At 47.6% G+C, this 27,094-nt stretch overlaps 1 protein-coding gene across 4 annotated transcripts in view; it reads left to right on the top strand.

Moving 5' to 3' along the window:
- Window positions 1-26,121, top strand: part of UXS1 (UDP-glucuronate decarboxylase 1) — a 93,770-nt gene extending 67,649 nt beyond the window's left edge. For all 4 annotated transcript variants that reach the window (XM_077914883.1, XM_077914884.1, XM_077914886.1 and 1 more), the window contains 6 exons: window positions 8,041-8,160; window positions 14,742-14,785; window positions 18,418-18,478; window positions 21,027-21,084; window positions 23,040-23,143; window positions 25,260-26,121. In XM_077914883.1, the coding sequence (XP_077771009.1) occupies window positions 8,041-8,160; window positions 14,742-14,785; window positions 18,418-18,478; window positions 21,027-21,084; window positions 23,040-23,143; window positions 25,260-25,391 (519 nt within the window). In that variant the 3' untranslated portion in view covers window positions 25,392-26,121. The remainder of the gene's footprint in view (window positions 1-8,040; window positions 8,161-14,741; window positions 14,786-18,417; window positions 18,479-21,026; window positions 21,085-23,039; window positions 23,144-25,259) is intronic.
- The last annotated feature ends 973 nt before the right edge of the window (window positions 26,122-27,094 follow it).

Consider the following 27,094-nt stretch of genomic DNA (forward strand, 5'->3'; position numbering starts at 1 on the left):
CCACCTTCCCGTAGCACTGCTCCTGCTCCTTCAGGTTGGCCATTAGGTCAGGAAGTGACTATGCCTCTGCCCCTGTGGGTGATAAGATCATATCTGGTTCTGGTGGCTGCACAGCAGACAAATGGACATTATATCTCTTGATGTGAGGACAGTGTGGCCAAGGGCAGTGGGATGGGACAGAGGTCACTGTGGCCTTGCCAGAGTTCTAAGAGGCCTGTGAGGAAGGCACAGCATGGGTTTCCCACCGTCCCTCTCCTATCTGTCTTACAAATACTCTGCTCCCTTGCAAGGAGAGCCACAAGTCCAAGACCAGACCCCCTTGGGTTCTCTCTCCCTCCTTAGGATCCATGCTGAGAAGAAAGAAACATGGATGCACCCTGTAGTTCAGAGGTGTTTGTGTTCCTGCCCTGGTGGGAAGCGTGGCCAGGAACAGAAATTATGAGAACACAGATGAGCAGGAAGGAAGAAATGTTACCCATAATCCTATCCAGAGAAAAAATAAGGATAGAACAAAGTGAAATAGATACCACCATGTGAAAATTGTAAAAGATGCAAACATTTAAGACATTAAAACAAATCTTTTACTCAGAATTTTATAGTAGTGATGAGAAAAGAGTGGGTCAGAGCACCTCCTGCCCATATGGTTTTGGCCCCTCTGGGTACTGCCTGGTCTGGGGGAGTTGGGGGTGGCCCTTCAGAGCGTGGCCTGGTCTGTGGGAGTCAGGGGTGGCCCCTCTGGGTGTGGCCTGGTCAGAGGGCATCCGGCCTGGTCAGGGGGCATCCCGGGGTGGCCTGGTCTGGGGGAGTTGGGAGTGGCCCCTCTGGGTGTGGCTTGGTCTGAGAGAGTCAGGAGTGGCCCCTGAGGGCGTGGGCTGGTCTGCCGGGAGTCAGAGGTGGCCCCTCCGGGTGTGGCCTGGTCTGGGAGAGTCGGAAGAGGCCCCTCAGGGAGCGGCCTGGTCTGGGGAAGTCCGGGGTGGCCCACCTGGGCATGGCCTGGTCTGGGGAAGTTGGGTGGCCTCTCTGGGCACGGCCTGGTCTGGGGGCATCGGGGGGTGGCCCCTCTGGGCACGGCCTGGTCTGGGGGAGTCGGAGGGTGGCCCTTGTGGGCTAGGAGTGCCTGGGGTAAGTTGGCCTCTCTTAGGGCTCAGCCTGTAAGGCAGATTTGTTTAATCACACTTCATTCTCCTAACACCTTTGAGGTAGGGGTGAGTAGCCCATTTTACAGATGGAAAAGTGGCTGCAAAACTTGTGTTTAGCTCCTTGGCCTGTAAGTGGAGTTTGAACCCACACCTGGCTGCCTGGCTGCTGATGGCCCTGCAGGGGGCATTGCAGGTGAGGAAGCTTGGCTCAGCAAAAGAAGATGGCAGCTCCAAGTCCAAGGGCCTCAGTGCTCCGGTGAAGCACACACCCAGCGAGGACACCAGAGCCAGCAGTCCACGCAGCTTTGCTCTGGAATTGCCTGCTGCTCCTTAGAGCAGTGTGGTTAGCCAGTAAGGGGCTGTGTTGTGACATGGTCCGTTCATAGTTCTAAATATTCAGACTTTCAGGATAGCATGGTAGATTCAAGACTTTAGGTATACAATTTATGCTGTCTGGAGACATGAGAAAAGAATGACCAGAAAGAAGGGGAAACCATCATCCTTTGGCATATTTTTAATTCATAATTTTAATAATTTAAACTCTTTTTTTAAAAAAGATTTTATTTATTCATGAGAGAAACAGAGAGAGAGAGAGAGAGGGGCAGAGACACAGGCAGAGGGAGAAGCAGGCCCTATGCAGGGAGCCCAACGTGGGACTTGATCCCGGGACTCCAGGATCAAGCCCTGGGCTGAAGGTGGCACTAAACTGTGCTGCCCAAACTCTTATTTTTTTACATGACCCATCCCTTCTTAAGTATATATTGTCACTTCATTGTGAAGACTGCATATGGTAGGCGGCTGTGTCTTACTCTGAGTAAATCCAATGAATAAGGATTGAGAATATAGTCAAAGTAAATAGAGGTATGAATAATCTTTTTCTAAAGATGTTAAAGATCTGTTCCTAAAGAACTTTTCTAAAGATCTAAAGGAAGATTTTTCTCTTTTCCAAAGGATTCTCAGAATAATGAGTTCATTTTCACATATGGAAATGCCCTAATGTATTGGAAATAGAACTTGATTTCCCAGAAAAATCTGTCCCACATTCACATTTCAAAACACGTCCTTCGGGGAAAGAGAAGATGCAAGTCCTGTGAGTCTCCTTCCAGGAGGTGGAATGAGATGGAACCCAAGGAGGATTTTGACCTTTACAAAAACATGGGAAAAATGAAAATAGTGTTCAAAGTTTGTTTTGCATCCCAGAGGTGGTACTCACCCTGAGCCCCTTCCCCAGGAGCCCCACTCAGCATCACACTGGATGCTTGGGCTCTGACCTGTGTGGGAGCATGTGAGCTTACTCTTGATTTATTCTGTTCATGTTAGCAAGGTGTGTCCTTGGGTATCAGAAGAGCCTAAGAGAAGTTATTTTGGGGGGTCTGAGAAAGCTAAAAGATTCATGGTAATTGCTTCTTTGTTTTACGTCATCCTGGCTTCTGTAGGGTTTCATAGGAATGCTCAAATACTGGGAGAAACCTGTCCTTTGAACTTGTCAGAGACGAATTAAAGTGTATTTTCTTTGTGCACTTGGATGCAATGCTTTTGTAAATGTGGGGACTTTAAATGTGGGGACTTGTCTGCATGCTGTGGTTGGTGCTTGGTGTGCATTGTAGCTCACGGCCCTGCACAGGTACGACTCTCTGGAGTCCGTGGCCCACCAGCTGGGGCTGGGTCTGCAAAACAAGCCACCATTTGTAAATCTGTAGATTGGCAGAGCAGAAAGGCAGCTCAGAAATCATCCAGTGGCCAAGTCCACTAGCCTTGAGGGTTTTATTCTCTGGCATCAGAAACTTTTAAGAAATTAGAGGGTTCAGATGTATATTTTAGTTTAAAAAAAAATTGAGGGCAGCCCAGGTGGCTCAGCGGTTTAGCGCCGCCATCGGCCCAGGGTGTGATCCTCGAGACCCAGGATCGAGTCCCACACCAGGTTCCCTGCATGGAGCCTGCTTCTCCCTCTGTCTGTGTCTCTGCCTCTCTCTCTCCCTCTCTCCTGTCTGTGTTTCTCAGGAATAAATAAATAAAATATTTTTAAAAATAATAATAAATTGATACTCGGGGCACCGGGGTGGCTCAGTGGGTGAGCATCTGCCTTTGGCTCAGGTTATGATTCCGGGGTCCTGAGATTGAGTTCCACATCAGGCTCCCTACAGGGAGCCTGCTTCTCCAACTCTTCCTGTGGCTCTGCCTCTCTCTCTGTGTCTCTCATGATAAATAAAGAAAATATTTTTAAAAATAGATATTCAACAAGCAGCTAACAAATCAGATGTTTGAAGGTAGTGTTCACCCTTCGGTGTGAAGACCTGGGGCCTGGACTTGCCCACCATAACCTTGGCTCCTGGCTCTGCCGCTTGCTCACCAAGCCCTTCCCACATCTAGAAACAGAGTAGTATTTGCCCCCTCCTGGCCTCACTGTGAGCATTGGCCTAACCTGCTGCACAGAGAACACTCTGGACTGATAGTTAAGGCCAAAGCAGGGCTATTGAGGGAGATTGGCAGGCAGACACATCACTGCTATCCCCTGACCTTGTATGGCCTTGTCCCTTTGCCACCATCAACAGTGAATTGCAGCTTCTTAGCACCTGGGAGAGTCATGCTCAGCAGGATTGCTCTGTGTTCTGTAATGGCCTCCATCCTCCCGCCAGATAGGGGCAGACCCCATTAGGATGCATTTAGGAGAGGCCACAGGGGAATTACAGGGTTCACTGTTTAGCATCTCATGACCCTGTTGCTTTTGTGATGTGCAAGCACTTCTCCCAGAAGCATGGGAAAAATCATGGAGGCTTCATAGAGTCAGGCCCGTGGTACCAGGAAGCACTTTGCTATTTCTCCCATCCTTGCCCTAGGTCCCCCTTCAGGGCAGGCTGCCTGTAGCATGGAGAGGGTGGCAGAGGCAAAGCTCTTGGTCAGCAGCTGCTCCTCCCTACGCAGGGCTTCTGTGTTCCATCCTCTGGCGCCTGCCATCAGTGAAGACGGTGACTGTGATCCTGTGTTCAGTGGCTTGAGATAGTACTCACCAAGGAATGAGTGCATTTAAAAAAAAGAGCTTTTGGGGGAGAGCCCATTTAATCCTGGCAACCTTTCTGTCCTCTGGAGATATTTGAGGAGGGAAGAGTGGTTTGTTCCTTCACTCTGTCTCTGGGGTTACTGCTGGTTGATCAGACAGGCCTGCCTACCAAGCCACTCACCCCTCCCGGGCAGTAGAGGTAGGGAAGGAGACATTCTGATGGCAGCTCACCCATGTTTATTGTAGCCTGGCCACTATTTGCAAAGCCCAGTTATCAGAGCAAGCCACGTGCTCTTTCCCTGCTTATGTTTATATATGCTCACTTGCGTGGTGCCCTGAGCATTGCCTTCTCTAAAGTTTCTACTGGTTTTATATTGTTATAACTCAAACTTGGAGGAGTCGTCCTGATGTTTGATAAGAACTTCCTGACAGTTGGAATTATAATTGAATGACTCTTGGTCCCCACCTGGGACAAAACTATGGGCACTATGAAACCAGCCATTCTTTTTTTGTTTTGTTTTTTAAGATTTTATTTATTTATTCGTGAAAGACACAGAGAGAGGGGGCGCAGAGACAGAGACACAGACACAGGCAGAGGGAGAAGCAGGCTCATGCAGGGAGCCCGACATGGGACTCAGTCCCGGGTCTCCAGGATCACGCCCTGGGCCGAAGGCGGCGCTAAACTGCTGAGCCACCTGGGCTGTCTGAAACCAGCCATTCTTAGTGACTGGGCAGTTCCTTGCCTGAATCACTGTTGTGTGTGTGCATGCACGCATGTGCAGAGACCCTGCCTTGTGCCATGGTGGAAGCTCAGGTGCACCAGTAGTCGGCAGGACCCTGTCCCTGGCAGGTGGAACGTTGAATGTGAGTTAAGAGTTTGTGCATGTGTTTGCTCATTGGTCCTTCAGAGCAGAGTCTTCCTGAAGAGGCATCATGGCCTGGTGGGCACCTTCTGGGTTTGCATTCAGGGAAGTAGGCTGTGGATCAGACACAGGCCTGAGATGGAGAGTAATTATACTTTCCTCCAGCATGTGTGTGTGAACACTCAACTGGACTGGCACCATAAACAGCTGTGTCAGTATCTGCTGAGGTCCGCCCTCCCACTTGGGGTCTTGGCAGGATCCCAGGGGATGAGGGCTGATGGACTGAGTTGGAGGTGGTCATTGTGTCGTGATGAAGCAGAACACAAACTCCAGAAGATGCCAGCATGTGAGAGGAGAGCAGGTCTTAAGTTGAATGAGCCCTTGGGTTTATGTTTCTTTCATTTGAGTTTGAGACCTGGAGTTTCCAGAAAAGCATGGTGGCTATCCCAGCAAGTTTACCTGGTCAGAGGTATTATCCTGTAGCACCAAAGGTTACAGTTGAAATGGAAAATCAAAACAAACAGACCTGTGTAGGTGCTGGCCAGTTCCTGTCTGCAGAACACAGCTTCTATTAGGCTGTGTTCTGGAAGGTTATTCTCAAGGACAGAGAAGTCCAGAGGATGAAAGCATTTGATTTGTTGCAACCTTGCATAGCCCAGTGAGCTTCCCCCTGCTGGGTGTGTGGGTTTGACTTTTGTAAATTTGATGAGGTTTTTCCAGCCTTTTTCTAGAATAACTCCACATTCATTCACTTCTGATTCTTTCTTCATCTTACTAATTAAATGCAAGTTGATACTTTTTGAGTTCTTTTCTATTGAGGTCAACATCTCTGCTGCTTTCTTCTCTACTCCCCATTTTGGAAATAGTCTCTGGTTAGTTCAGTGGAGAAAAGAGTTGATTTATTTCTGGACCTAGGATTATAGCTCGTACCTTAATCCTAAAACTCTGAGTAGCTGGTGTGGGCACTATAATGCATTGCTGGGAGGAACTAGCAAAAATATAGCCCTCTGGTTTCTAGAAGTGAGCTGTGTGCTGAATGGATCCATGCTTCTCATGTGCTTCAAATCTCGGTGCACATAAAAACTGCTCGTGTTTGTCTAGTAACTGGTCCAGAGACATGGGCAGAGATGGCCAGCCCGGGGAGCTCTGGCACAGAGAGGCCACATGAGCCCCTGGGACACTGTACCTCCTTACCTCCCACTCATCACACTGCTGGAGAAATCGGTGCTAAATCAGCCCCGTTAGTTGAGGGTCCTTTGGATCCCAACCTGTGCCAGACCTAAGGTGGTAGAATTAGAAAACCTTCTGGACAAGTAGAGACAACAGTAGCAACCCGTGCTTTTTGCTCCCAGGCCCGTGCCAAGGGTTGTGTGGGGATTGGCTTCCCTTAGTGCGCCCCTGTAAGGTGAGCACTGCCCCCTCCGGGTATAGTATGGCTGAGCGAGGTTAAGTGGAGGTGGACGGCACACAACTGCCCGCAGATGGTCTGAAGTCTAATGGGCAAAACAGGTGAGGGATACAGACGCTGTGAAAGTCCGCTAATTCAGGGTGTGATAAAAACATTTAACTTTTTTAAAAAAGATTTTATTTATTTATTCATGAGAGACACAGAGAGAGAGGCAGAGACACAGGCAGAGGGAGAAGCAGGCTCCATGCAGGGAGCCCAATGTGGGACTCAGTTCAGTCCCGGGACTCTGGGATCACACCCTGGGCTGAAGGCAGACGCTCAACCGCTGAGCCACCCAGGTGCCCCCAAAACTTTTAACTTTTGATTCATGAAGAAGCAGCCTGTGAAATTAATAGTTGCATGAGATAGATTTGAGAAGGCTCTTGGGGTTTAAAAATCACACGTGGTGGGCAGCCCCGGTGGCTCAGCGGTTTAGCACCACCTTCAGCCTAGGGTCTGATGCTGGAGACCCGGGATCGAGTCCCACGTCAGGCTCCCTGCATGGAGCCTGCTTCTCCCTCTGCCTGTGTCTCTGCCTCCCTCTCTCTCTCCCTCTCCCTCCCTCTCTTTCTCTCTCTCTCTTTCTCTGTGTCTCTCAGGATAAATAATCTTTTTTTTTTAAAGATTTTATTTATTCATGATAAACACACACACACAGAGAGGGGGGGGGGCAGCGACACAGGCAGAGGGAGAAGCAGGCTCCATGCAGGGAGCCCGACGTGGGATTCGATCCCGGGTCTCCAGGATCGCGCCCTGGGCCAAAGGCAGGCGCCAAACCGCTGCGCCACCCAGGGATCCCGATAAATAAAAAATCTAAAAAATAAATAAAAGTAGTAAGCACACTTTCCTAATTAAGTATTTGAAAATATACCTTTCCCGGTTACAAAAGTAATGCACACTTATTGTAACAAACAGAAAGATTTAAAAAACAAGAAAATGAACACCTGTAAACCCACCATGTAGGGATAGCTGTTCTCAATAATGTTGGTACTAGTCTGTCCAGGCCTTGTAGCTAATAGTCTCTAGGGGGCGCTGCGCTGTCTTTGGTTTTTCACTAGAACAAGTCTGTTTGCTTCCAGAACAGACTGGGGGTGTAGGGCAGTGTGCCTGTTTAGGGATGCGTGTGTGTCCCGCCTTTTCCAGGATAAAGCACTTGCTTGTTTTCCTTCATATCATTCATTGTCATTCATTGACGTTTAAATCACTATTGAGCGATAAACTTGTGTGAAATACTATGTGAAGAAGATTATAAAAGAATAGGCATAGCATGGCTCTATTTGGGAAATATACTTACTTACTGGGGAAGAAAGTATTCTGTAAATATTTTTACCCCTTGTACTATTTGCTACCTCAGAGGTTCTCTGCCAGAAGGTCAATTCCAGTGGCCTGATGGCAGTGGAACTGGGGACACATTGGAGTTTGTTATAACTCTGTGCAGTCTTCAGACTTGTTAGTCAATGTATTATAGAGACACAACCAGAAAGCCACTTTCACACAGGAGCGAAAAGCTGGGATGTTTTCAGACTTGCTTTATAAGCCAGACACTGGAAACACAAAGCGAAATGCATCCCACATCCTCTTCTCCTGTTCTAGGAAGGCGTTGAAGTGCGGGTGGCCAGGATCTTCAACACCTTTGGGCCACGCATGCACATGAATGACGGCCGGGTGGTCAGCAACTTCATCCTGCAGGCGCTGCAGGGCGAGCCACTCACGGTAGGTGCGGGCCTTGGGGTGGGGTGTCGCGGGTGAGGGTGTGGCAGAAGGAGCTGGCAATCTGCAGGCAAGCAACCAAGGAGCCGTGCCTCGGGGGATTACTTTCCCAAGGTTGCCCCTTTGCCTTGGGGACCCCCTGCCGCTCTTAGTAAGGAGGAGGGAAGTGTGGGGGCTCGAATCCAGAAGCATGAAGGAGCCCTGGTGTTGTTACCTCCAGGCACACAGATAGCCTAGTGCGTGGGCTGCAGCCTGGTCCACACTGCGCAGTCTCAGAGTGTGTCTGCCTGCATGGCCTGTCTGCAAAGATCTCTCCAGATGTTGTCCCGGCCCACAGGCTATAACCAGGGCCATGTGTATTCTCGATGCCCCGCAGGGTTGCTGAGAAATGTGGTCTTAGTGGTTTCCTTAGTGATGTCCAGAAGCATGCCCTCTGCTGATCACACCCAACCTGGGAGGCTTCTGGAGCTCAATGGTCTAGGGTCAGTGGTTCAAGGGTGCAGTACCAGTGCCTGGGGCGTTAGGGTAGGCAGCTCATTCCACATGTGTCCCCACTGCCCCCTGTCACCTCCTCGAGGAAGAGTGGCCCTCAATTGCTCTAGAGGGGTTTGCTGAATTAGTTCAGTTGGTTTTCTCTTTGGTTTTGCTGAATCCTTAGTGCTCTCTCTCTCTCCTCTGTCCTGCTCTTCTCATTCCTCCTCCTCCTGGCTGCCGCACGTCTCTGCTCTTCTAGCCCTGTCGACACATAGTGCTCTGCTGCTACAGCCTGGTGGTCTTGCCCTAAGAAGATCCAGAATCGGGCCCCATCCACCTCTCCTCCCATTGTTCCTGGTCCTCACTGCCCTGCACTCCCTGTTTATTGCCCTGGCCTCCTAGCGCTCATTTTCCCTGTCGGGAGAGCCTTTCAAGAAAAGTAGCAGCTCAGGGGCTTTCATCTGAGAGTGTGATGCACAGGCCTCGCCGTGTACCCCAGCTTTGCCCCTGCTGTTCTGCAAGCTCAGTCCCTTGCTCCCACCTGTCCCAGGAGCACATTCCTTCCGGGCATCTTCTTTTTCAGCCATCCTCTCACTGGGGGAGCGCTGGACCATTTTACGTGAGATGACACCCAGCCACCCCTCTACCTGTCCGTACCTGTTGTTTTCACTGAACAGACTGAAGTATTATTTTTCCAGGCCCCAATTCCACCTCGAGTGTAAGCTCTTTGAAATCAGGAGCCGGTTCCATTCATGGCTGTGTCCCCAGCTGCCAGAAGGATGCCCGGTGCCTAGGCAGCCCATGATAAATGCTGGTCAAGCTAGGGATTGGGGTTACAAAGGCTGTTTGCTTTTGGGCTGAGCTCAAGTGCCCTGTACCTTGTTCTGGAAGTAGTGATCGTAGTGTTACTGCCAGGCAAAACTGCCTCACATCCGCGCTCCCTTTCTGCCTGCTGTTTGCATTCCAAGAGCACCTGCATGGGGACCCCTTAGTCCAGCTGCCCTCAGGGACACTCCTGGAGCTTTTTTAGCCCCTGCCCTAACTCTCCTCACCCCTGAGATGCTGCTTTGTTTGCAGAGCAAACTGGTAAAAGCCTTCTGAGAAACAGTTTGAACGATTGCCTCCCAGGCAGCGGCTCTGGCCCAAGTGTCAGGTGGGACAGAAGTCCCTGGCCCTCCCGAGGAAGCACCTGTTGTGGGCAGAGGTGATAACTCACGTGCTGTTGCTTGGCCGCCAGGACTCTGGGGCCGGGGAGCAGGGTGGCTGGTGCCATGCCCGATGGCAGTGAGTCCAGCATGCAGCAGTTTGTCATTTCTAGGCACTTCCAGTGGCAGGAGTCTTCAGGGAGGCCTTTCAGAAGTGTGTGGTCCCCTCATCCTGCAGGATTCTGTTTCCCTTCATCCTTTGCTGTCCATTGAGACGACATCTCTTGTGTTTGTCAGAGGGCTCTGTGGAGAGGTTCTGGAGGGGTTCATGGCTCTCCTTCCATCCCATCTTCGAGAACATTTTATTTATCAAGCGAGCAGAGTAAGGAGGCCCATCCATCCTTTCCTTTCCTACTCCATTTCCAACAAGTTCTTTCCAATACTGAGGACCTCTTTTTGTGACCTCTCGGTGTCTGGCCTTCCCTTTTCTGAGCTGCCTTACCACTTGCCTTCCAGCTGCTTTCACCCCACAGCCCTTTGTTATCTCACCTTGGGGCAAATTTCCTTCTTTGGGCCTGTCCCATATCTGGAGTCAGAGGTCTGTCAGGGTAACTGGGGGAGGACTTCGCTGAGTTTTACAAGTCTGCAGAAGCTGTTTCTAATTCTAGCGTCAGCATATGGAAGCTCAGAAGATACTGTGTTTCAATTTAGAAAGTTTAGAAAATAGATGGTAAGGTTCAGGTAGAGTAAGCATATTGTCTGCTCTGAAGGTCAGTCAAAGCCCTCGCACATCTGCACTTGTGAGCATGTGCATATTCGTATTAGGGTTTGATTCTGTTTTGTCCCCTTACTGTGATTGATTCCAGTTTGCAGATGACGGGGAACAGCTTGATTGAGATGAATTTTTCCAGATGTGGCAAAATTAGGGTTTGGGCCCCGGTATGTATCTTTTTAAAAAGCCATGCTGTTTTTTTCTAAGGGGAAATTTTGGAGAAACCATGCTTCTAAGACCAAAGTCTGCATTTTATTTATCCTTTGTATCTACAGTGTGATATTGGGAAGTGAGGTTTTAACTTTGGACCTTTGTTCATGGAGGCACATGAGACACAGCAGTGGATTGGAAATGGGGAGTGCTCCCCATGCAGCCCCACAGTGCTCCTCATGCCCTCTATGTTCTTTGTGCTCCCCTGCAGGGCTCCCTGTGCTGTCCCTCATACCCCACTGTGGTGCTCCCCTTGCCCCCCCCTTTGTTGTTCTCCCCTGCAGGGCTCCCCTGTGGTGGTCTATGTGCTCCCCCCCCTCCCCTGCAGGGCTTCCCTGTGGTGGGCTGTGTGGCCCCCCGCTGTAGTGCTTCCTGATAGTACTCCTTGTGCTCTTGGCTGCCTGTCTGTCTGCACACCCATTTGCCTCTCCCTGTTGGTGATTGCTGAATCACTGTGCTGCTTTGACCTGCACACAGCCCTGGTCCCCCAGACCTGAGTGTCCTCGCACCTCTCTCATTCTGGGAAATGCCACCAGAGCTGCTACAAACCTGGCTGTCTTCTCTTAGAGGAAAACAAGGCAGCCATGGGAGCCTTGCAGGGTGTTCACCATCAGCACCAGGCCCTGTGTTAATCATGTTTTGGCATTTGTTGCTTATCTACTTTTGGCCAGGCCTGTAAGTGAGATACAGTCTCTGACCTGGTGTGCCTTATCATCTGGCAGGGAGTGGGGGTGTGGGGGTTGCAGGTGCTCCTGAGGCCAGGGTGGGCATATTTGCAGGGGGAGGTGGAATTGCATCTTCTCTCTCACACATAATGTTTTTTACTTTACTTATTCATCGTTGCACATGCGTAGAATGAATAGTACACACAGGAGTTAACAATTATGGTAAAGACTGAAGATGTATGTAGTATATATAGGGAGGCTGATTTAAACCAGAATAGAAATGAACAGTAGGACACACTACAGAAACTCAAACCCAACAGGACTTTACCAGGATACCAGGGAGAAGGGTCCAGGGGCACTGCTTATGTTGCATTTTAACTGTGTGCACGCACTGGAGCACATCTCCTCTCTATCATCGACAGGACCCAGGACAGTCGTGCATGGGGTTCCCCGAGAACCACATGTTCCTGCCACAGCCTGGTGCAGCCCCCCCCACCCCCGCCCTGTGAGGAGGACTTTTCCTCAGAGGCCCAGGTGCCACCCACATGGGCACCAGGTGGGACTGCCGTGGGGGTGGTGCCGAGCAGGCTTTAGTCACTGAACCTTTCAGGGAGCAAGCTGAATGCCCTTTGACTGGTGCCTGCAGCTCAGCTCTAGGCCCCTCCAGCCTTATGGGGATGAGTCAGGTAGCAGGGGTGCCTAAAGATAACCTGGCATTCTGGGCAACAGCACCCCCTCCAGGAGGGCACTCTGATTGAGGCGGCAGTGAAACACTTCAGCAGATGCCATTTATTTCAACCTTCAGGAGCTTTTATGGACTTCGCAGTGCAAGGCTCTAAACCTTTGGGTTAAGTCGTTTTCAAACCACAGAACATTGCCATCATGATTCTCTTGTTCCTTTTGTTGAGAAGGTGTTTGGTGTGATTCTCCAGAACCCTGGAGGCCCATCTCACCAACCCCTGGCTGTTGCTCAGCCAGCCAGCAGTGCTGAGTCACATCGGGTAGGACAAAAGACTGCCCCTGCATGTTTTTCTGTGGGGTCGGCTCTGGTACGTCACAGCTTGGAGGGCTGATGGGAGTGAAGACCAGGCCTTGAGCCAGACTTGGTGAAGGCCCTTGCTGCTCTGCACATGCTGTGGGCTTCCTGTGAATGTTGCCGGCACACGGCAGACAGCAGACCGGCTGACCCACTGTTGCAGTGACCTGACCGGGGTGGGTGGGAGGGTGCAAAGAACGTAGGCAGTGGTGTCTGGACCATCAGCATTGACTAGGCCAACCCAGGAACGGTAGGTACATGCAGGCAACTGAAACAAACAAACAAACTGTACATACAGCTCAACACACAAACCTCTGTGTTCTGGGTGCTGTGACTCTGATTGATGGGTGTTGCCCCACTCTCATACTCACTTTATAATGTGGGAGAATGGTTCAGTGCCAGCTTACTGTGGCCCATAGTTGACAGCTGGAGTTACAGGCAATTCTGAACTTATTGATGCACTGGGGTAAAACAAAGACTTCTAGAGTCAGGGTAGATTTTCCTGTCCTGGATCCCCGTTGCTGCAGTGCTCAGGGCTTCCACGACCTCATCTGTAATGAGGTTGCATAAAAAATAATGCAGATGTGTCCCACCTGTGGGACTCCTCAGGTGCAGGTGGATTTCCAGGATGACAGGCCGGCGATGCAGTCGTAGATGGACTTCGCCATCCTACTTCCTATTTACTGGGCCCATGGCTTCCTTTCTGATTGCCCAAATGTACCAGATGGGTCCGCAAGACCAGGAAATTGGGTTCAGGCAGAGATGCCAAGATGCCTGCTTCTAAGAGGCCCATTCATCTTTCTTCAACGTTCCTTTACTGAGTTTGGCTGTTGTACTTGTGTCCTTTGGACAGAAACCTCTGTAAATCGGTTCTCTAACCTTTCCTCACTGGAAGGGCTTCTGCCTAAGTAGGTAAATCTGGTGCCCTTTTGATATTGGTATATGCAAATACTTATTAAGATAACAAAAGCAGCCTTCTAAACCTGCTTTTCAAAAAAGGAAAAGGCACTGGGTGCCTGTGAGGCTTGCTTTTCTTCCCTTCCATTGTCCTCCCCATCTGCTTCTCAGATCTGGTGGCCTGAGCCCAGGGAAGCCCTCTGGGAAAAAAGCATAGGCCAATGAGGCTGGTGTGGAGCTAGTGTGGGCTGTGGGCTGTTGGCTGTTGGCCTCCGCTCCTTTTTGGCATCAGGGCAGGAGACACCAGTGTGATTCCCTTTAGGTGCGGAGATCAGGCTTTTCTAGGAGTCAGTCCCTCCTCCTAGCTACCCTCTTTCTTTCCCCACCAGCAAGCAGACAGAAGCCCGTGGTTCCTTCTCTGTGACTGTAGGGTAAGGGACTGCCTCAAAGAGCCTGCGTCTCTCCATTCTCACTAAGTGTCTAAACTGCAGGACCTACGAGGTTATTGTTCGTACATGTTTGTGGAGCCCTGGTGGCCTGCAGCTGAGGTGGGGCGCAGGGGAGCTGGTGCCGTGCCGTGTCTGGGGAGTTCATAGCTTGGGAAAGTGGGCTGAGTGGCAGAGGTTAGAGGGATAGGAGAGGAAGGCTGAGCGTGAAGGGCAGAGCTGTTCATTGTGGCTGGAGGAACGAGCCAGAGAAGTATCAAAAGGAGAGGGAGCATTTGGACAAGAGGGTCTGTAGCTGGTGGAGGGGAGGAACTGAGTGGGGGCCTGGCGACGCGGCAACATATGGGGAGCACAGAAGAGTGCGAGGGCCTCCCCCTTCCTCCCTTCCTCTGCCTCTGTCTCCTATCTGGAGTTTCCTGGTTTGTTCCCAAACTTGGCTGCATGTTAGAATCACCCGGGGAGCTGGCTGTAAAAGTATCAGGAGGCTCACCTCCTCCTTCCCAGAGAGGACTAGTCTGACTGAACACCCAGCTGTTCCAGTGTGCGGCCCCCAGGCACTACCTACCGCTCTTGCCTGTGCATGTGCACAATGTTCCAGGGTGCAGGCCTCAGGCACTACCTACCTCTCCTGCCTGTGCATGTGTCCATCAATCACCCTGCTGGACTCAGAGACCTGGGAGCCTCACATAATCCCTGACTCGTCACAAGACAGTAATAGCTGACTCCTCCCACTACTGACTTTAGAGGACAGACTTGATACATGCATGCATGCACTTTCTCACCGTTGGGACATAACTTGAAGTACAGAGTGAGTTGTGGTCTCACTGCCTCTTCCGTGCTAGATCTAGGGTCAGACTGTGCCGCTGGAGGCTTAAGGAACCCTGTTTTCCCATGATAGTGTGGTTTTCTCAGGAGGCCTAACTGTTGCTTTCCTCCTAGGTGTATGGGTCCGGGTCGCAGACAAGGGCATTCCAGTATGTCAGGTAAGGCAGCTGGGCCTGCTGCCCACAATGCAGCCTTAGTGCTGCTTCCAGCAGAAGTGGTGCAGACTAAACAGCCTGTGTCTGTTTTGTATGTTCATTATTTTCACATCTCTAACATGGCTTGGATAAAAGGATTTTAATTTTCAGATGGGAAAGCCCTTGAGCTTCTCCATTTAAAAGGTAAAATTTTACAGGTGCCTGCGTGGCCCAATACGTGGAGCATGCAACTCTTGATCTCAGGGTTGTGAGTTTGAGCCCCATGTTGGGTGTAGGCATTACTTAAAGAATCTTTAAAAAAAAAGTTAAAATTTTACATATAAGGCTGATATTTATGACTCATGTGCTAATCTTTTACTGCCACCTAGTGTTTCATAAGGAAACTCACCCAGTTCCTGAGGGCAACTTGATTTCAGATCATACCAATTGGAGAGCTGGCCTTAATCATCCAGCAAACCCTACAGATGCTGAAATCAGACCCATTTTAATCGTGGCTTTCTGGGGAGGTTGAAATTGTCCTCATTAAGGGAAAGAGAAGATAGTCTGTTCTCATGTTGTCAAATTTTATATTGGAACTGAATGCGGATGAAAATATATTCGAGAACCTTGTCAAGTAGTCGCACGTGGTAATTATTACCATTTTCTTGTTAATTCGTGTAAGGCTGGTATTCTCATTGGTCAGTTTGGGTGGTGACATTTTAAAATGCAGTTTGGGTTCTGAGAGAAGAGTTACCCTATAAACATTTGCATAGACCAAAATATTTCTACACATGACACATTTATTATAAATTCTGTTTAAGTTTCTGATATCCTGAATCATCGTAAAATCCAGTTCTGTATTTTGGTACCATATATTTTCACTTTGCGATGCAAATACCCTGGAATGCCTATCAGCTGGAAAATGCTGTTCCTGTTGTGTCCTGAGGCCATCTGGGGGTGCTCTAAGCAGTGAAGTGGTGGCAGGGTGGCAGTGAGGGTACAGGTCTGGGCCACCTCACCGAGAGCAGCCACATAGACTTTTGTGTGATTATTTGAGAATCCTGAGTAGAAGTCTCTTTGGGAAATAGAACTGCTCATTAAAAAAGTAATAATAAAAATTAATAAAAATTAAAAACCATTGTAGATGTTTTTTTTTTCCCCTGAAACTATCAGTCAGTTTTCACATTTAGTCTAAAAGAAAGCTACAAATAAATACACATCACGGTCCATGCTTTTTCTCCCCAGCCATGAGTGTCTTGCCAAGCAGGGCACAAAAACCTTAGGAGTAAAATATAACTGGCACACTTTCGCCCAAATAACCTGAGATGAGATTTAACCAGGAAATAGCAAGATGCCTACAGGACTGTTTTCATTTCAAAACACTTATCCCAGGAGCCATGTGAGAAAATGCATGCAGAGAAAATGCATCATGCCACTTTTCTATATCCGGACCATCTTAATTGGACCTTTGTGTATTGAGCAGTGTCTTTTCATAATAACTGACCTTCCATCCCACTCGCCTCCACCCACTTCCCAGTTGTGCACATCAGGAGAGAGTCGTATGTCATCAGTTATGTGGCATGACCTGGAACCCCTCGCCACTGGCCGCCAAACTTCTCCAGCTGAGAGAGCATGAACTGTCAGGGAGACAGCAGTAAAGGGCAAAGCAGTCAGAGCTCATTCTTCTTAACTGCTCATTACTTCAAAGGCAACACATACAAATTCACTTAAAAGAGTCTCAGACTTTTTCTGCTGGTAATTAAAATATGTTAAGAATTCAGCAATGCACATGCCACATACCATCCCAGCTCAGGAGTGTACATGCCCACAGTGTGTGACCTGCCCTGATGCACTTCCACGACTGAACCAAAGTAGGGCAAACAACTGTCCCGATTTCCCGTTTTTGGCATTCAAGACTCAGCTGAGATAGAAGAGTTACAGTTTTGCTAGTTCTGATAAGCTATTTTTGAGAAATAATTTTTTGTAGTTAAAAATGCTCCATGTCTGAATCTATAGTTACTGTACTAAATTAACTGTTTCCAAAATCCACAATTGCCTTGAAGTAGCATTTCATGGTTTCTGAGGTCCAGATGATCATACCATACACATTCACACCTTGGCATGACTGATGTTTTCCTGGTCCGGTTACAGCCTCATCCACATAACAAAGGCGTGCTGTCTTTAAAAAAAAAAAAAAAAAAGTCACTTTGTCAAAATGACACTTTTAAAGAGTTTCAGGATAAATGGGTGTGATCTATGCAATTTTGACCTTAAAAGTTGCCAGATTATTATACAAAAGATGCACCCCTCCGCACCATGAGGATGATTGCATGAGTCCGTTGTCTTCCAGCTTAACGTGGACCTCCACCCCGTTTCAGTATTAAAATTGATTGTGGATGCTCGTGAATGGCAGCTTTTAACGTCTTCTTATGAATATGCAGAGACCTATGCCATGAGAGATGTGTTATGATGTAATATAATAATAATTACTGCCATCGTGATGAAGTGACTTTTTGCCAGTTTCTAGAAAGTCATCCAAAGTCAGCAGTTATTTGCATTTATGCTTGACCTATGAGAATGGAACGGACTTAGGCATGTTCACATAAGATACCTAATCATTGAAAACAAAAATTCAGAAAATACTTAGCTAAATACCTGCCCCCCGCCATTTTTTTTTTTTTTTCTGATGAAAAAGAAAGCAAAAACAGGTTTTGTTTTGAAGTTAACCATAGCAACCTGTTCCTTGCTGGTAATGATGGAGGAGGAGGAAGCGGAGGGGAAGGTTTCACCACAGACTGCATTTGGATCACCACAACAGCTTTAACAGTCTTCTGAGAAGTATACCTGATGAACGTAGACATAGGAAAGTGCTCGTGTGCAGCAGTGAGGTGTCATTTTTACGAAGTAACTTTTTTTTAACAGAGCCACACTTTAAAGCCTCTGAAAATAAGAACCAAACCTTGGTAAGCTAAAGTTTGCTTACTTCTCTTCACCTTCATGGCCCAGTCGGTTACGATCCATCTGAAACATCCAGATCGTCCTGACCGTTCATGCGAAGAGTCTTGGGCGGGGGGGGACCATGGATGGGGAGGGGATTGAAATCTGAGGGGGTAGGGAGCAGTGGTCCGGTCTATTTCAATGCTGTGTCGTTTGGCTTTATCTGTGATTTGCCAGTATGAGAGTGACATACTGGAGAGCTTTCATTTCAGTGGGTCTTAGTGTTTTTTTTAATCATTGCTTTTTCATATGAACCAGCTATGTGGGCTCACATTTAAACATGGACACTTTCCATCAGAAACTGTAATAACACCATCTTTTGGGGGTGTTTGTCTATTTTTGATTTTTCAGTCATTAAAGGGTTTCAGAAATAGACAATAGTAGAGCACTTAATTAAGCCCATCGATCGCTTCCATTCCTGTTTAGCCATCCTATACCCCATGCGCTGAAAGCGAATCCCAGACATCATATCATTATCCACAAGTACTTTAGCATTCTCAACACTGCTTTTTTGCAGGATTTTTTTTTTTTTTTTTTTTTTTTTGTCATTAGTTTTCCATTTGGATTTTGGTTTTCTTTCGGGAGGTGACATGGGTCTGCTCTGCTCGGCATCGCCCTACAACAGACAGCGCCTGACCTGGCTTTCCTTTCTGTTCCAGTGACCTGGTGAATGGTCTCGTGGCTCTCATGAACAGCAACGTGAGCAGCCCAGTCAACCTGGTGAGTGTGTCCACTTCCTCCACGCCCCCTAGAACAGGTTCCATGCTTTTAGGAAATCATGAAGAGCAGCAGCCATGGCTTTATTTGCCAAGAGCACGCATAGGGCATGCATGTGTTTGCTTATTGCACATTAGAGGGAGGAAAAACACAAAATAAGAATATGCAAAGGAGTAAAATGTCTGTAAGGCATGTATGAGTGGTATGATAAGCACTCACCTACCTCTGTCATCCGGAAGGGCCTAGGACTAAAAGGTTGTGAAAGGCTGTGGTGGCAGTAGATGGACAGTTTTCTGTGTGCATTTCTTTCTCTATTATTTGACATTATGTACTCCCTGTAAGACTTGATTAAGTGAGCTTTATAGATTATGGAAGTTAAGGGAGTTTCCCAGTTTCTGATCATGTCTGTAGGTCACCTGGCTATACTGAGCACCTTTGTTGCTTCTTCCTTCATTCCTTCCTATGGCCCCAGAGTCTCCTTGTTGGAGGGATCCTAAGGTTCTCTCACTCCGTGTAATAATTTTTTTTTAAAGATTTTATTTATTTACTCATGAGAAAGAGAGAGAGGCAGAGACACAGGCAGAGGGGGAAACAGGCTTCATGCAGGGAGCCTGATGTGGGACTCGATCCTGGGTCTCCAGGCGGCATTAAACCGCTGAGCCACCCGGGGTGCCCTTGCTCCATGTTTTTAAGCAGTTTTACTACTGGGTGAACATGCTTCTCTTCAAAGCACTTCATTCTGTCTCTGGCCAGTTCTTACTGGCAGGAAGTATTTCCTTCTATTAAGAACTAGAATCTCATTCTCTGTGAGTAAGGCCCACTAGCCTTACTTCTCAGTGTGGGGCCCATTAAAGCTAGCTAATGCCTCCCTCCACAGCATGGTGACTCTCCAAGGATTTGGGGGGCAGGGTCACACTGAGTCTCCTCCCCAGCTCTCAGCCAGAGTTCACATTCAGGTCCTGAGTCCTCCTACCCTCTCACCTGCTGTCCCCCTGGATAACTCCATCTCATTCTGTTTAAAATATGAAGTGTTCAGTATAGACTGTCCGTCATTCAGGATGTTCTGCTGATGCCAATGACTGCTGACATTAGTTTATGGGGAGTCGTGGCCTTACCTTGACAGGCCTTGGAGTCTGCTTCAGGTGCTTCCCCCAGACTACCTCTCCTGCCTCCTCCAAGGTTTTAAGGCTCAAAGGGGTACCCATGCCTGCTTATTCCTCAAAACTACTTCATTCAGAAACATTTCTTTTTGCTTGTCTTTGTAACCAGCATATCCTGTCTTCATTTTTCACTGAGTTGGGAGGGAGTTTTCACCACATAGGAAGAGGTGGAGACATCACTCCCTTGTCTGGGTGTAGACCGATTCATGGGTGCCAGTGGCTGCCAGCACCCAGCTAGGGCTGCTTTTGTGCACTTTTAAAGAAAAATGATGAAATTAAGAATAGATTGAGACGAGTCTTGTGAGCCTCAGTTTCTTTCAAGCATTTGCCTACCTAATAACTTCAAAGGCCACGCCACCTTCATCCTGGGTTTTGCTCCAGGCACTTTAAAATGTGCGTGATGTTGGTGATGCCCCCCATTTTCCACATAAGCACAGTCTTTAGATACTAGGTTCCTTCTTTTCTTTCTGAGGGGGCCTTTACACAGGCTGTTTGAGAACTCCCATCCCCTGTAGAAACCTGCCTTCCCTGAAGTCTGAAGACTGTCTGCCAGTAGCCCTGACAAAGATGGGCCCTCTCCTTCCCAAGTTCCCATCACTCCACTTTGCTAGTCAGTCCTTTCTTTGTGCTTAGATGTGGGACTAGGGTCCTTTCCTGCTCTCTTTCCTTCCAGCTCCAGGCCAGACCAGGAAGTTGGGAGTGCAGGGTATTTCGGACACCTAATGGTCAGACTTGGTGGTGGTCTCTTACAATGGAGAGGGGGTGGCAAATAAGAGTAGCAGGATTGAGAAGGGAATCCTGCAGTCTTGTGTGATGGAAGAAAAGGAGAAAATGATTTTCCTTGACAGTCCCTAAAGGCAAGCTCACTTTTTTTAAAGGCTTTTCCTCTGGCTACCCAGAGCCCTCATCTGTGAGCGCATTTTGGTTCCATTGCAGTTCCATGTACAAGTTCGCAAGTCCATTATTGCTTACGCTGTTATCACCATGCACCTAGAGGGAAATGTCTTATCTTATGAGAGCTCATTTTATAGAACCAAACTTGTATGCACAGTGACCATGCAGTTACAGTAACTTTATATAAGGAAATTGTCCTGGTTGGCTAGGTAATGTATGTCTGTATTAGATGCTCTTGACCTAGCTGAGGGGCGTTCTTGTCAACAGTCAGTCTAGCAGACAAAAGCAGCGCCAGATACAGTTTAGCACTTTGCTAGGTGGACTAGTCATCATCCTGATCAGGGAAGCACCCAAGGAAACATGAAGAGGCAGGAGCCTCATGACTTCCCAAGAAGCCAGTTAGCCCGTGAATACTTTGAAGACATGTATATGATTTGGGTGGAAGTGGTCTCTGCTGTTGTAATTACACTTATAACTAGCAACCGTTTCTTCCCTAGGGGAACCCGGAAGAACACACAATCCTAGAGTTTGCTCAGTTAATTAAAAACCTTGTTGGTAAGTAAGACAAACACGTTGCTGAGTGAAATTGGCTGCACTTACCCTATCAGTTAATAACATTCGGACTAGAAAATGTGTAATTAATACAAGCTAATTGAATTGGATAAAAAGCAGAACTTTATCAGAAACACTTAATTGTCTTCTGATTCTTTAATTAAGTAATAGAAAGATACAGATGAAGGTGGGAAGGGGGGTTGGTCCTGTTCACAGGTCTGTCAGCAGGTTGGGGTGGAGTGGGAGGAGGAGATATGTTCCCAGTGCTTGAGATGTGATTCTGGTAGATCACTCCACACAGGTAACAAATGTTTGATTTCCAAACATGGACAGTGATGTGAATGGGATTTTGAAGAGCCGAGAAGGAATAACACCAGCTTGTGTGTTTCTGATGGAATCTGTTGACGATTTTCGAGTTCTTGGCAGTTCTGGCCAACCTGGCCATGACATGTTGGAGGCAATGTAGGCACTGGAAGTAAACCCAATCAGGGGCGTGCTCTGAAAGTTATTAGAAGTTTCTGTATTTTCAGCCAGCCCTTGTGTTGCAGATGTATACTGGGTGAGCCATTTGTCACATCAGCAGGCTTCCTAGAGCTCTGGGAAGTCTGGCTCTCTGGGTGGGGGTGGGGTTGGAGGGTTGGTCTGTTTTCCATGGTTGATGAAGAAATTTGAGTCAGGACATAACTAGAATGGAGTGTGGCTGGCTAGACTGGGGTGAACATGATGTAGGATATTCTGAAGTGCCTGTCCAGGCCCCATACTTAGCTGGGTTGTCTTCAGGGCTGTCCTTTCTGACTTGGAGCTATCATCTACCAGCATGTTCTTATCAGCTCTGGATACTTGGACAGAGGGGGCTGGCCTTCCTCAGTCATAAATTGCAGGATTTCATGGCCCCAGCAGCTTCCCCAAGATCTGCTTTCCGACTCTAGGTCTGCCTGTCTTTACCCAGATAAGGAAGGGATGTGCTCAGGTAACAGGTTGTCTGGGATCTGGGCCATCCAGAACCTCTACCTAAGTGGGGCCCATGATCCAGCATCTTCAGTGTCACCCAGATGCTTGTTAGAAATGCAGAATCACACACCCCACTCATATCTTCTGGATCAGAATCTGCATTTTGACAATATCCTCAGGCATTATAATCAGTATGGTTCTGTGAAGGGCTGAATAGCACACTGCCCCAAACTGCGGAAGCTCACAACAGCAACTGTTGTATTTGTTTATGATTCTTTGGAACTGGCTTCCACTGGGGGGGCATGATTCTTCTGCAAGTCTTGCCGATGGCCCCTCATGTGACTTCATTCTGTTGATCCCCAGTGTCTGGGCCCTGCTAGGGTGCTGGACAAGCCAGGCTCTTTGTCCTTCTGCATGTGGTCTCTGTAGCAGGGTAGCTGGACATCTGTGTTGGCGCAGGGCTCACACCTGTAGGTGCATAAATGGTTAGGTCTTTCTAAGGCATCAGCTCAGAACTAGCCCACAGTCATTCCTCCTGCACTCTACTTGGTTAAACAAGTTGAAAGCCAGCCTGTTTCTAGGCCGGAGTCTCCTATAGTGTGTGAATGCCTCAGGAGGGCTCACTGGGGCCATTGGCATCACAGATGGACGCACACATTTGCCACTTTTATTTACTTTGGAGTCTGGTTCTGTGGACATCCATGCTGCATTAGCTGATGGTAGGTGGTCCACCTTGGAGCCAGCAGCTAGGGTAGGCCCTGTCCTTTCCCTCAGGGGTGGCCCAGGCCTGTAGAGACAGAGTAACTGCTTCTCACGCAGTTCTCATGGGGCCAGAGGTACGGTCCCCCATGTGGCTCAGTGACTCTGTGAGAAATGTGTTCTGTCATGCACATGTTATGCACCCTTATTCACTATGCAGAGGGGATTTCACTTTGAGGAGTATAGTAAAAGTCCCACCTGGACTGGTTTGTGATTCTTTTACCTTCCTTTTTTCTTAATCAATTCAGGTAGTGGAAGTGAGATTCAGTTTCTCTCTGAAGCCCAGGATGACCCACAGAAAAGAAAACCAGATATCAGAAAAGCGAAGATGATGCTGGCATGGGAGCCTGTGGTGAGTGTGTGGCTCTATGCTGACCCGTCAATAGAGGTCCACAGCGGGTCCTTGTAGGCACTGGCAAGCTTGGGCGGATAAGACATAGGGTTCCGAGCTGTTACATGGCTTCTCCTTTCATGTGTCTCAGTCTGTGAAAGGAGCATCCAGGGCAGTGGCCACGTGCACTCTGGGCCTAGGAGGCCTGGCTGACCTGTCTCCACTCAGCTCAGGATGTCCTTGGATGCGCCGGGTTGGGCAAGGTTGCTACATGAATCAGGGCGAGCAGAGCCACTCGGTTCCCAGGAAGGCGGAACCCCAGATTGGAAGCATGAGAAACCAAAGGCCAGGGAGAGGTGACCCTCCATGCCTTTCTGTTGTTCCTAGATTAGATGAGACTCCTTGTGGCCTGCGGGACTATACAAGTGTGTTAGCATCTATCCCACAGGTGTATGTGGGAGATACCCGGGGAGAAATAAGGACTCAGGAGGCGGCCATAGAATTCAGGCTTAAATACCATCTTCATAGGGAAAGAAGAGGGGCACATAGGCCTCTTAGAGGACAGTAAGTGATTTTTAAGAAAGGTGAATGGGCCCTTAGAAGAACTCCTGGGAGATAACGATAGCTTATGACAATTTATGTGGTATCAATGTCTAGTCCTCTCTCCTGTGGTGAGAGTCAGTCTTCCCTGGTTGATGACACTTTGGGGAGGGGACTTGGGACAGCTGAATTTCTGTTGGAGGGGCTGTCTTTGGGCTGCTGGGAGGAGTTCAGAGAAAGCCTCGCTCTCTACTTGCTCAGGTGCCTGCAACTCAGCATGGTCAGCGTATCAAAGTAGTGGATTTGGGGCTGATGTCACCCTGAGCTCCCACAGTCCTGTTATGGGGTGGCCTTTTCTGCTGCCCTCCAGAGAGCTAAGTGAGAAGAATCCTCCAGTGTTGGGCCTTAAAGGGACCTGAGAGTTCCAGTCTGATCTTATTTTATCCCAGGGTCTACAAGTCTGAGTGATCTGAAGGTCACAGGGATTTGTTGAGTGCACTAAAAATATGGTCATGCCCAGACAAAATTTAATACATAAGAGTTCCTGCTGCACAAAGCAGCAAGTGTAGATCTCTGTTTTTAGAAGGCATTTGCCATTGGTCTTTTGTAAGTAGAACCTATGTCTTAAAATATTTTTTAAAAAGCTAAATGCACATTCGCTACATAGTAACTTTTGCTTTTATAGTAGGTAAGGTATGTAGGTATTTTTATTTTTCTGGAGTTTAAATGGATAATATTCTAACACATTTAGATGAGGTACCTACCACTAGTTTCTCTTCATACTAGTTTCATCTCATTAATAATTTTTGAGGGATCTTGTCCAAAGAAGCATTTAGTCATATACCCATCTTAATTTCTCCATGTGTGTCTTTTTTGACAGTGCTATTGAGGTACAATTGGCAGACAGCAAACTGCCTGTATTTAAAAAGTACAACTTAATAAGTTTTGGTGTATTTTTATGCCCCTGAAACCATCACCGCTGTCAAGGTAATAGGCGCATAGTCTTCTCCCCTAGTGGTCTGATGCCCCTTGGCCGTGCTTCCTTTCCAACTTCTGCCCTTTTTTACTCCTAGGCAGCTGGTTAGATTTCTGTTTTCTGTTTGCTGCAGGAGGGAGGCTCTAAATTAAAATTGCTTCCATGGTGTTGTCATGAATTCTCCTCAGACTCAGCCTCTTAGGTCACTGGGAGTGAGTGTCCCGTGGGAGAATGAGTGTGTGGCTCACACCCAGGTGCTTCCCAAGGCACCCTCCCTCCATCACACACTTCCAAAAGAAAAGCACACAGACGCACACGTGCGTCGTTTTCAGGTGTTTTGTGGTTGATTCAAGCAGGGTGGACCCCAGACCAGCAAGAGTCTAGGGTCTTTGGGGGATCAGAGCTCATTCTCTGTCAGTCTGGGGTGTAATTTGTCAAATTGCACAGTGCGCTCTGAAAGCGGCTTTGGCTGCTCTTCCTGGTCAGCCCTGGTGCCCTGTGACACACCCCCATGGAACAGGCCACCCATCATCAGCATTTCCTTCCTGCAGAGCCCTAGGAGTGTCTGCTGTTGCTCTCAACACTGACCTGGTCTCCTATTCTTACCTTCTCTTTCAACAGGTCCCACTAGAAGAAGGTTTAAACAAAGCAATCCACTACTTCCGTAAAGAACTCGAGTACCAGGCAAATAATCAGTACATCCCCAAACCAAAGCCTGCAAGGATAAAAAAAGGACGGACACGCCATAACTGAAAACCTCACTTCTCACGACGGGAGACTCCCTGTGTCACACTTGATGGGATGTATTTTTTTTTTCTTTTTTTTAAGAAAGACTTAAAACAGGTGTCATGAAGAACAAACTGGAATTTCATTCTGAAGCTTGCTTTAAAGAAATGGATGTGCCTAAAAACTCCCCTCAGAAAACTGCAAATTTTGCCTTGCACTTTTTAAAATCTTGTCTTTTTATGTAAAATAGCGTAGATGCATCTTTGCATATTTTCACGTTTTTTATCTTGCTATGAGAGCATATGTCGTGACTGTCGTTGACAGTTTTATTTACTGGTTTCTTTGTGAAGCTGAAAAGGAACATTGAATGGGGTGAAATATGCCAATTTTATTTATAAAAGTGGGTACTTATAAATGAGACCTTATACTATGCATAAAGGACAAAAAAAAAAAGTGAACTTAGCAGTATTGTCAGGTGGGTGACACACCGACATCTATTCTTCAGGCGGATAAAAGAATTCTGTTTGAGAGCTTTATGTTTCTTTTAATTCAGAATTTTTCCAAGGTCTAGTTTTTAGTTGCAAACTTGACTTTGAAATACTTCTGTTGGTTATCACGATCAAGGATATTTGAAATCACTACTGTGTTGTGCTGCGTATTTGGGGTGGGGGCGGGGGGACAAAGTTAACGTATTCTTGGTTAACAGTGGTTAAATATGCTATTTTAATAAAATATTGAAACATATTTGCAGTTTTAAGGATTGGCTGACTTTCTGCTTTGCGTGGTACGTTGTTGGATTGCTAAGAAAAGCACTGTAGAATTTTAAAGGAAAAATCCAAAAGCTTCCAGGTTGGTGGATGTAACTTGAGGAGTAGATATTAAACACATTGCTACTGGGGCTGAATCTACATGCGATATTAACTGCTGCGTGGAGAGATTTTTCAGATCTCACCCAGGGTTTGAATCAGTGTGTGTCCTCCTCTGGCAGCACAGACCAGATGGAGAAAAAGAAGTGCCATTTTTTTGTAAAATCTATAAACTAGGCTCATTGAGTGAAAACTTTGAGAGCCTTGGCTTTCATTAAGAATTCTTTCAAGCTCTAATGTTAGTATGTTTTCATTCCTTTTATAATAAATGGGAGAGCAATGCAGTGAGTTAAAGCAGCTACATTTTCCATTTTCCATTTTGTTGCATAATAACAACAAAAAGCTGACCTGCCACCATGAGAGCTCAGTGGTTGGGCCGAATGCTTGTTTCCATAGCCAACCAGGGGAAGCCAGACTTGCCTGCCTTTCAGAATCACTTGGGGATTTTCTTTTTTTTAATTGGACATGTTTTTCCTATTAGAATCTCTGAGGCCAGGCCAAGGAAGCTGTGGTTTTGTTTGATTTGTCATGCTAAATTCCCTAGTAGAGTCTGGAACTCAAGATTATTGCTAGACCAGACATTGTATAAAAGAGAAAGAGGATTCAAGGAAGGTTTCTTATTTTAATTGTCATTATTTTGGCCTAAACTGTGTGATACACCACTTTGCTGGGCAGAGGTGAATAGAGCGGAGAAGTTTGGGACATGCTATTGGTGACCCCCAGAAATGGAAAAATTAGCAGAGACCTGAAGGGAACTTCTGTAGAGCTAGGCTGGGCAGAGCACTTCGGGGGTACCCAAAAGCCCTGGGGTTCAGAATTCTTTTAGCTTGTTATTTGCTCGTGGCTAGAATTCTGGAATTCTTT

Source organism: Canis aureus, chromosome 11, assembly GCF_053574225.1.
Source record: "Canis aureus isolate CA01 chromosome 11, VMU_Caureus_v.1.0, whole genome shotgun sequence".
In the NCBI taxonomy this organism is placed as follows: Eukaryota; Metazoa; Chordata; class Mammalia; order Carnivora; family Canidae; genus Canis; species Canis aureus.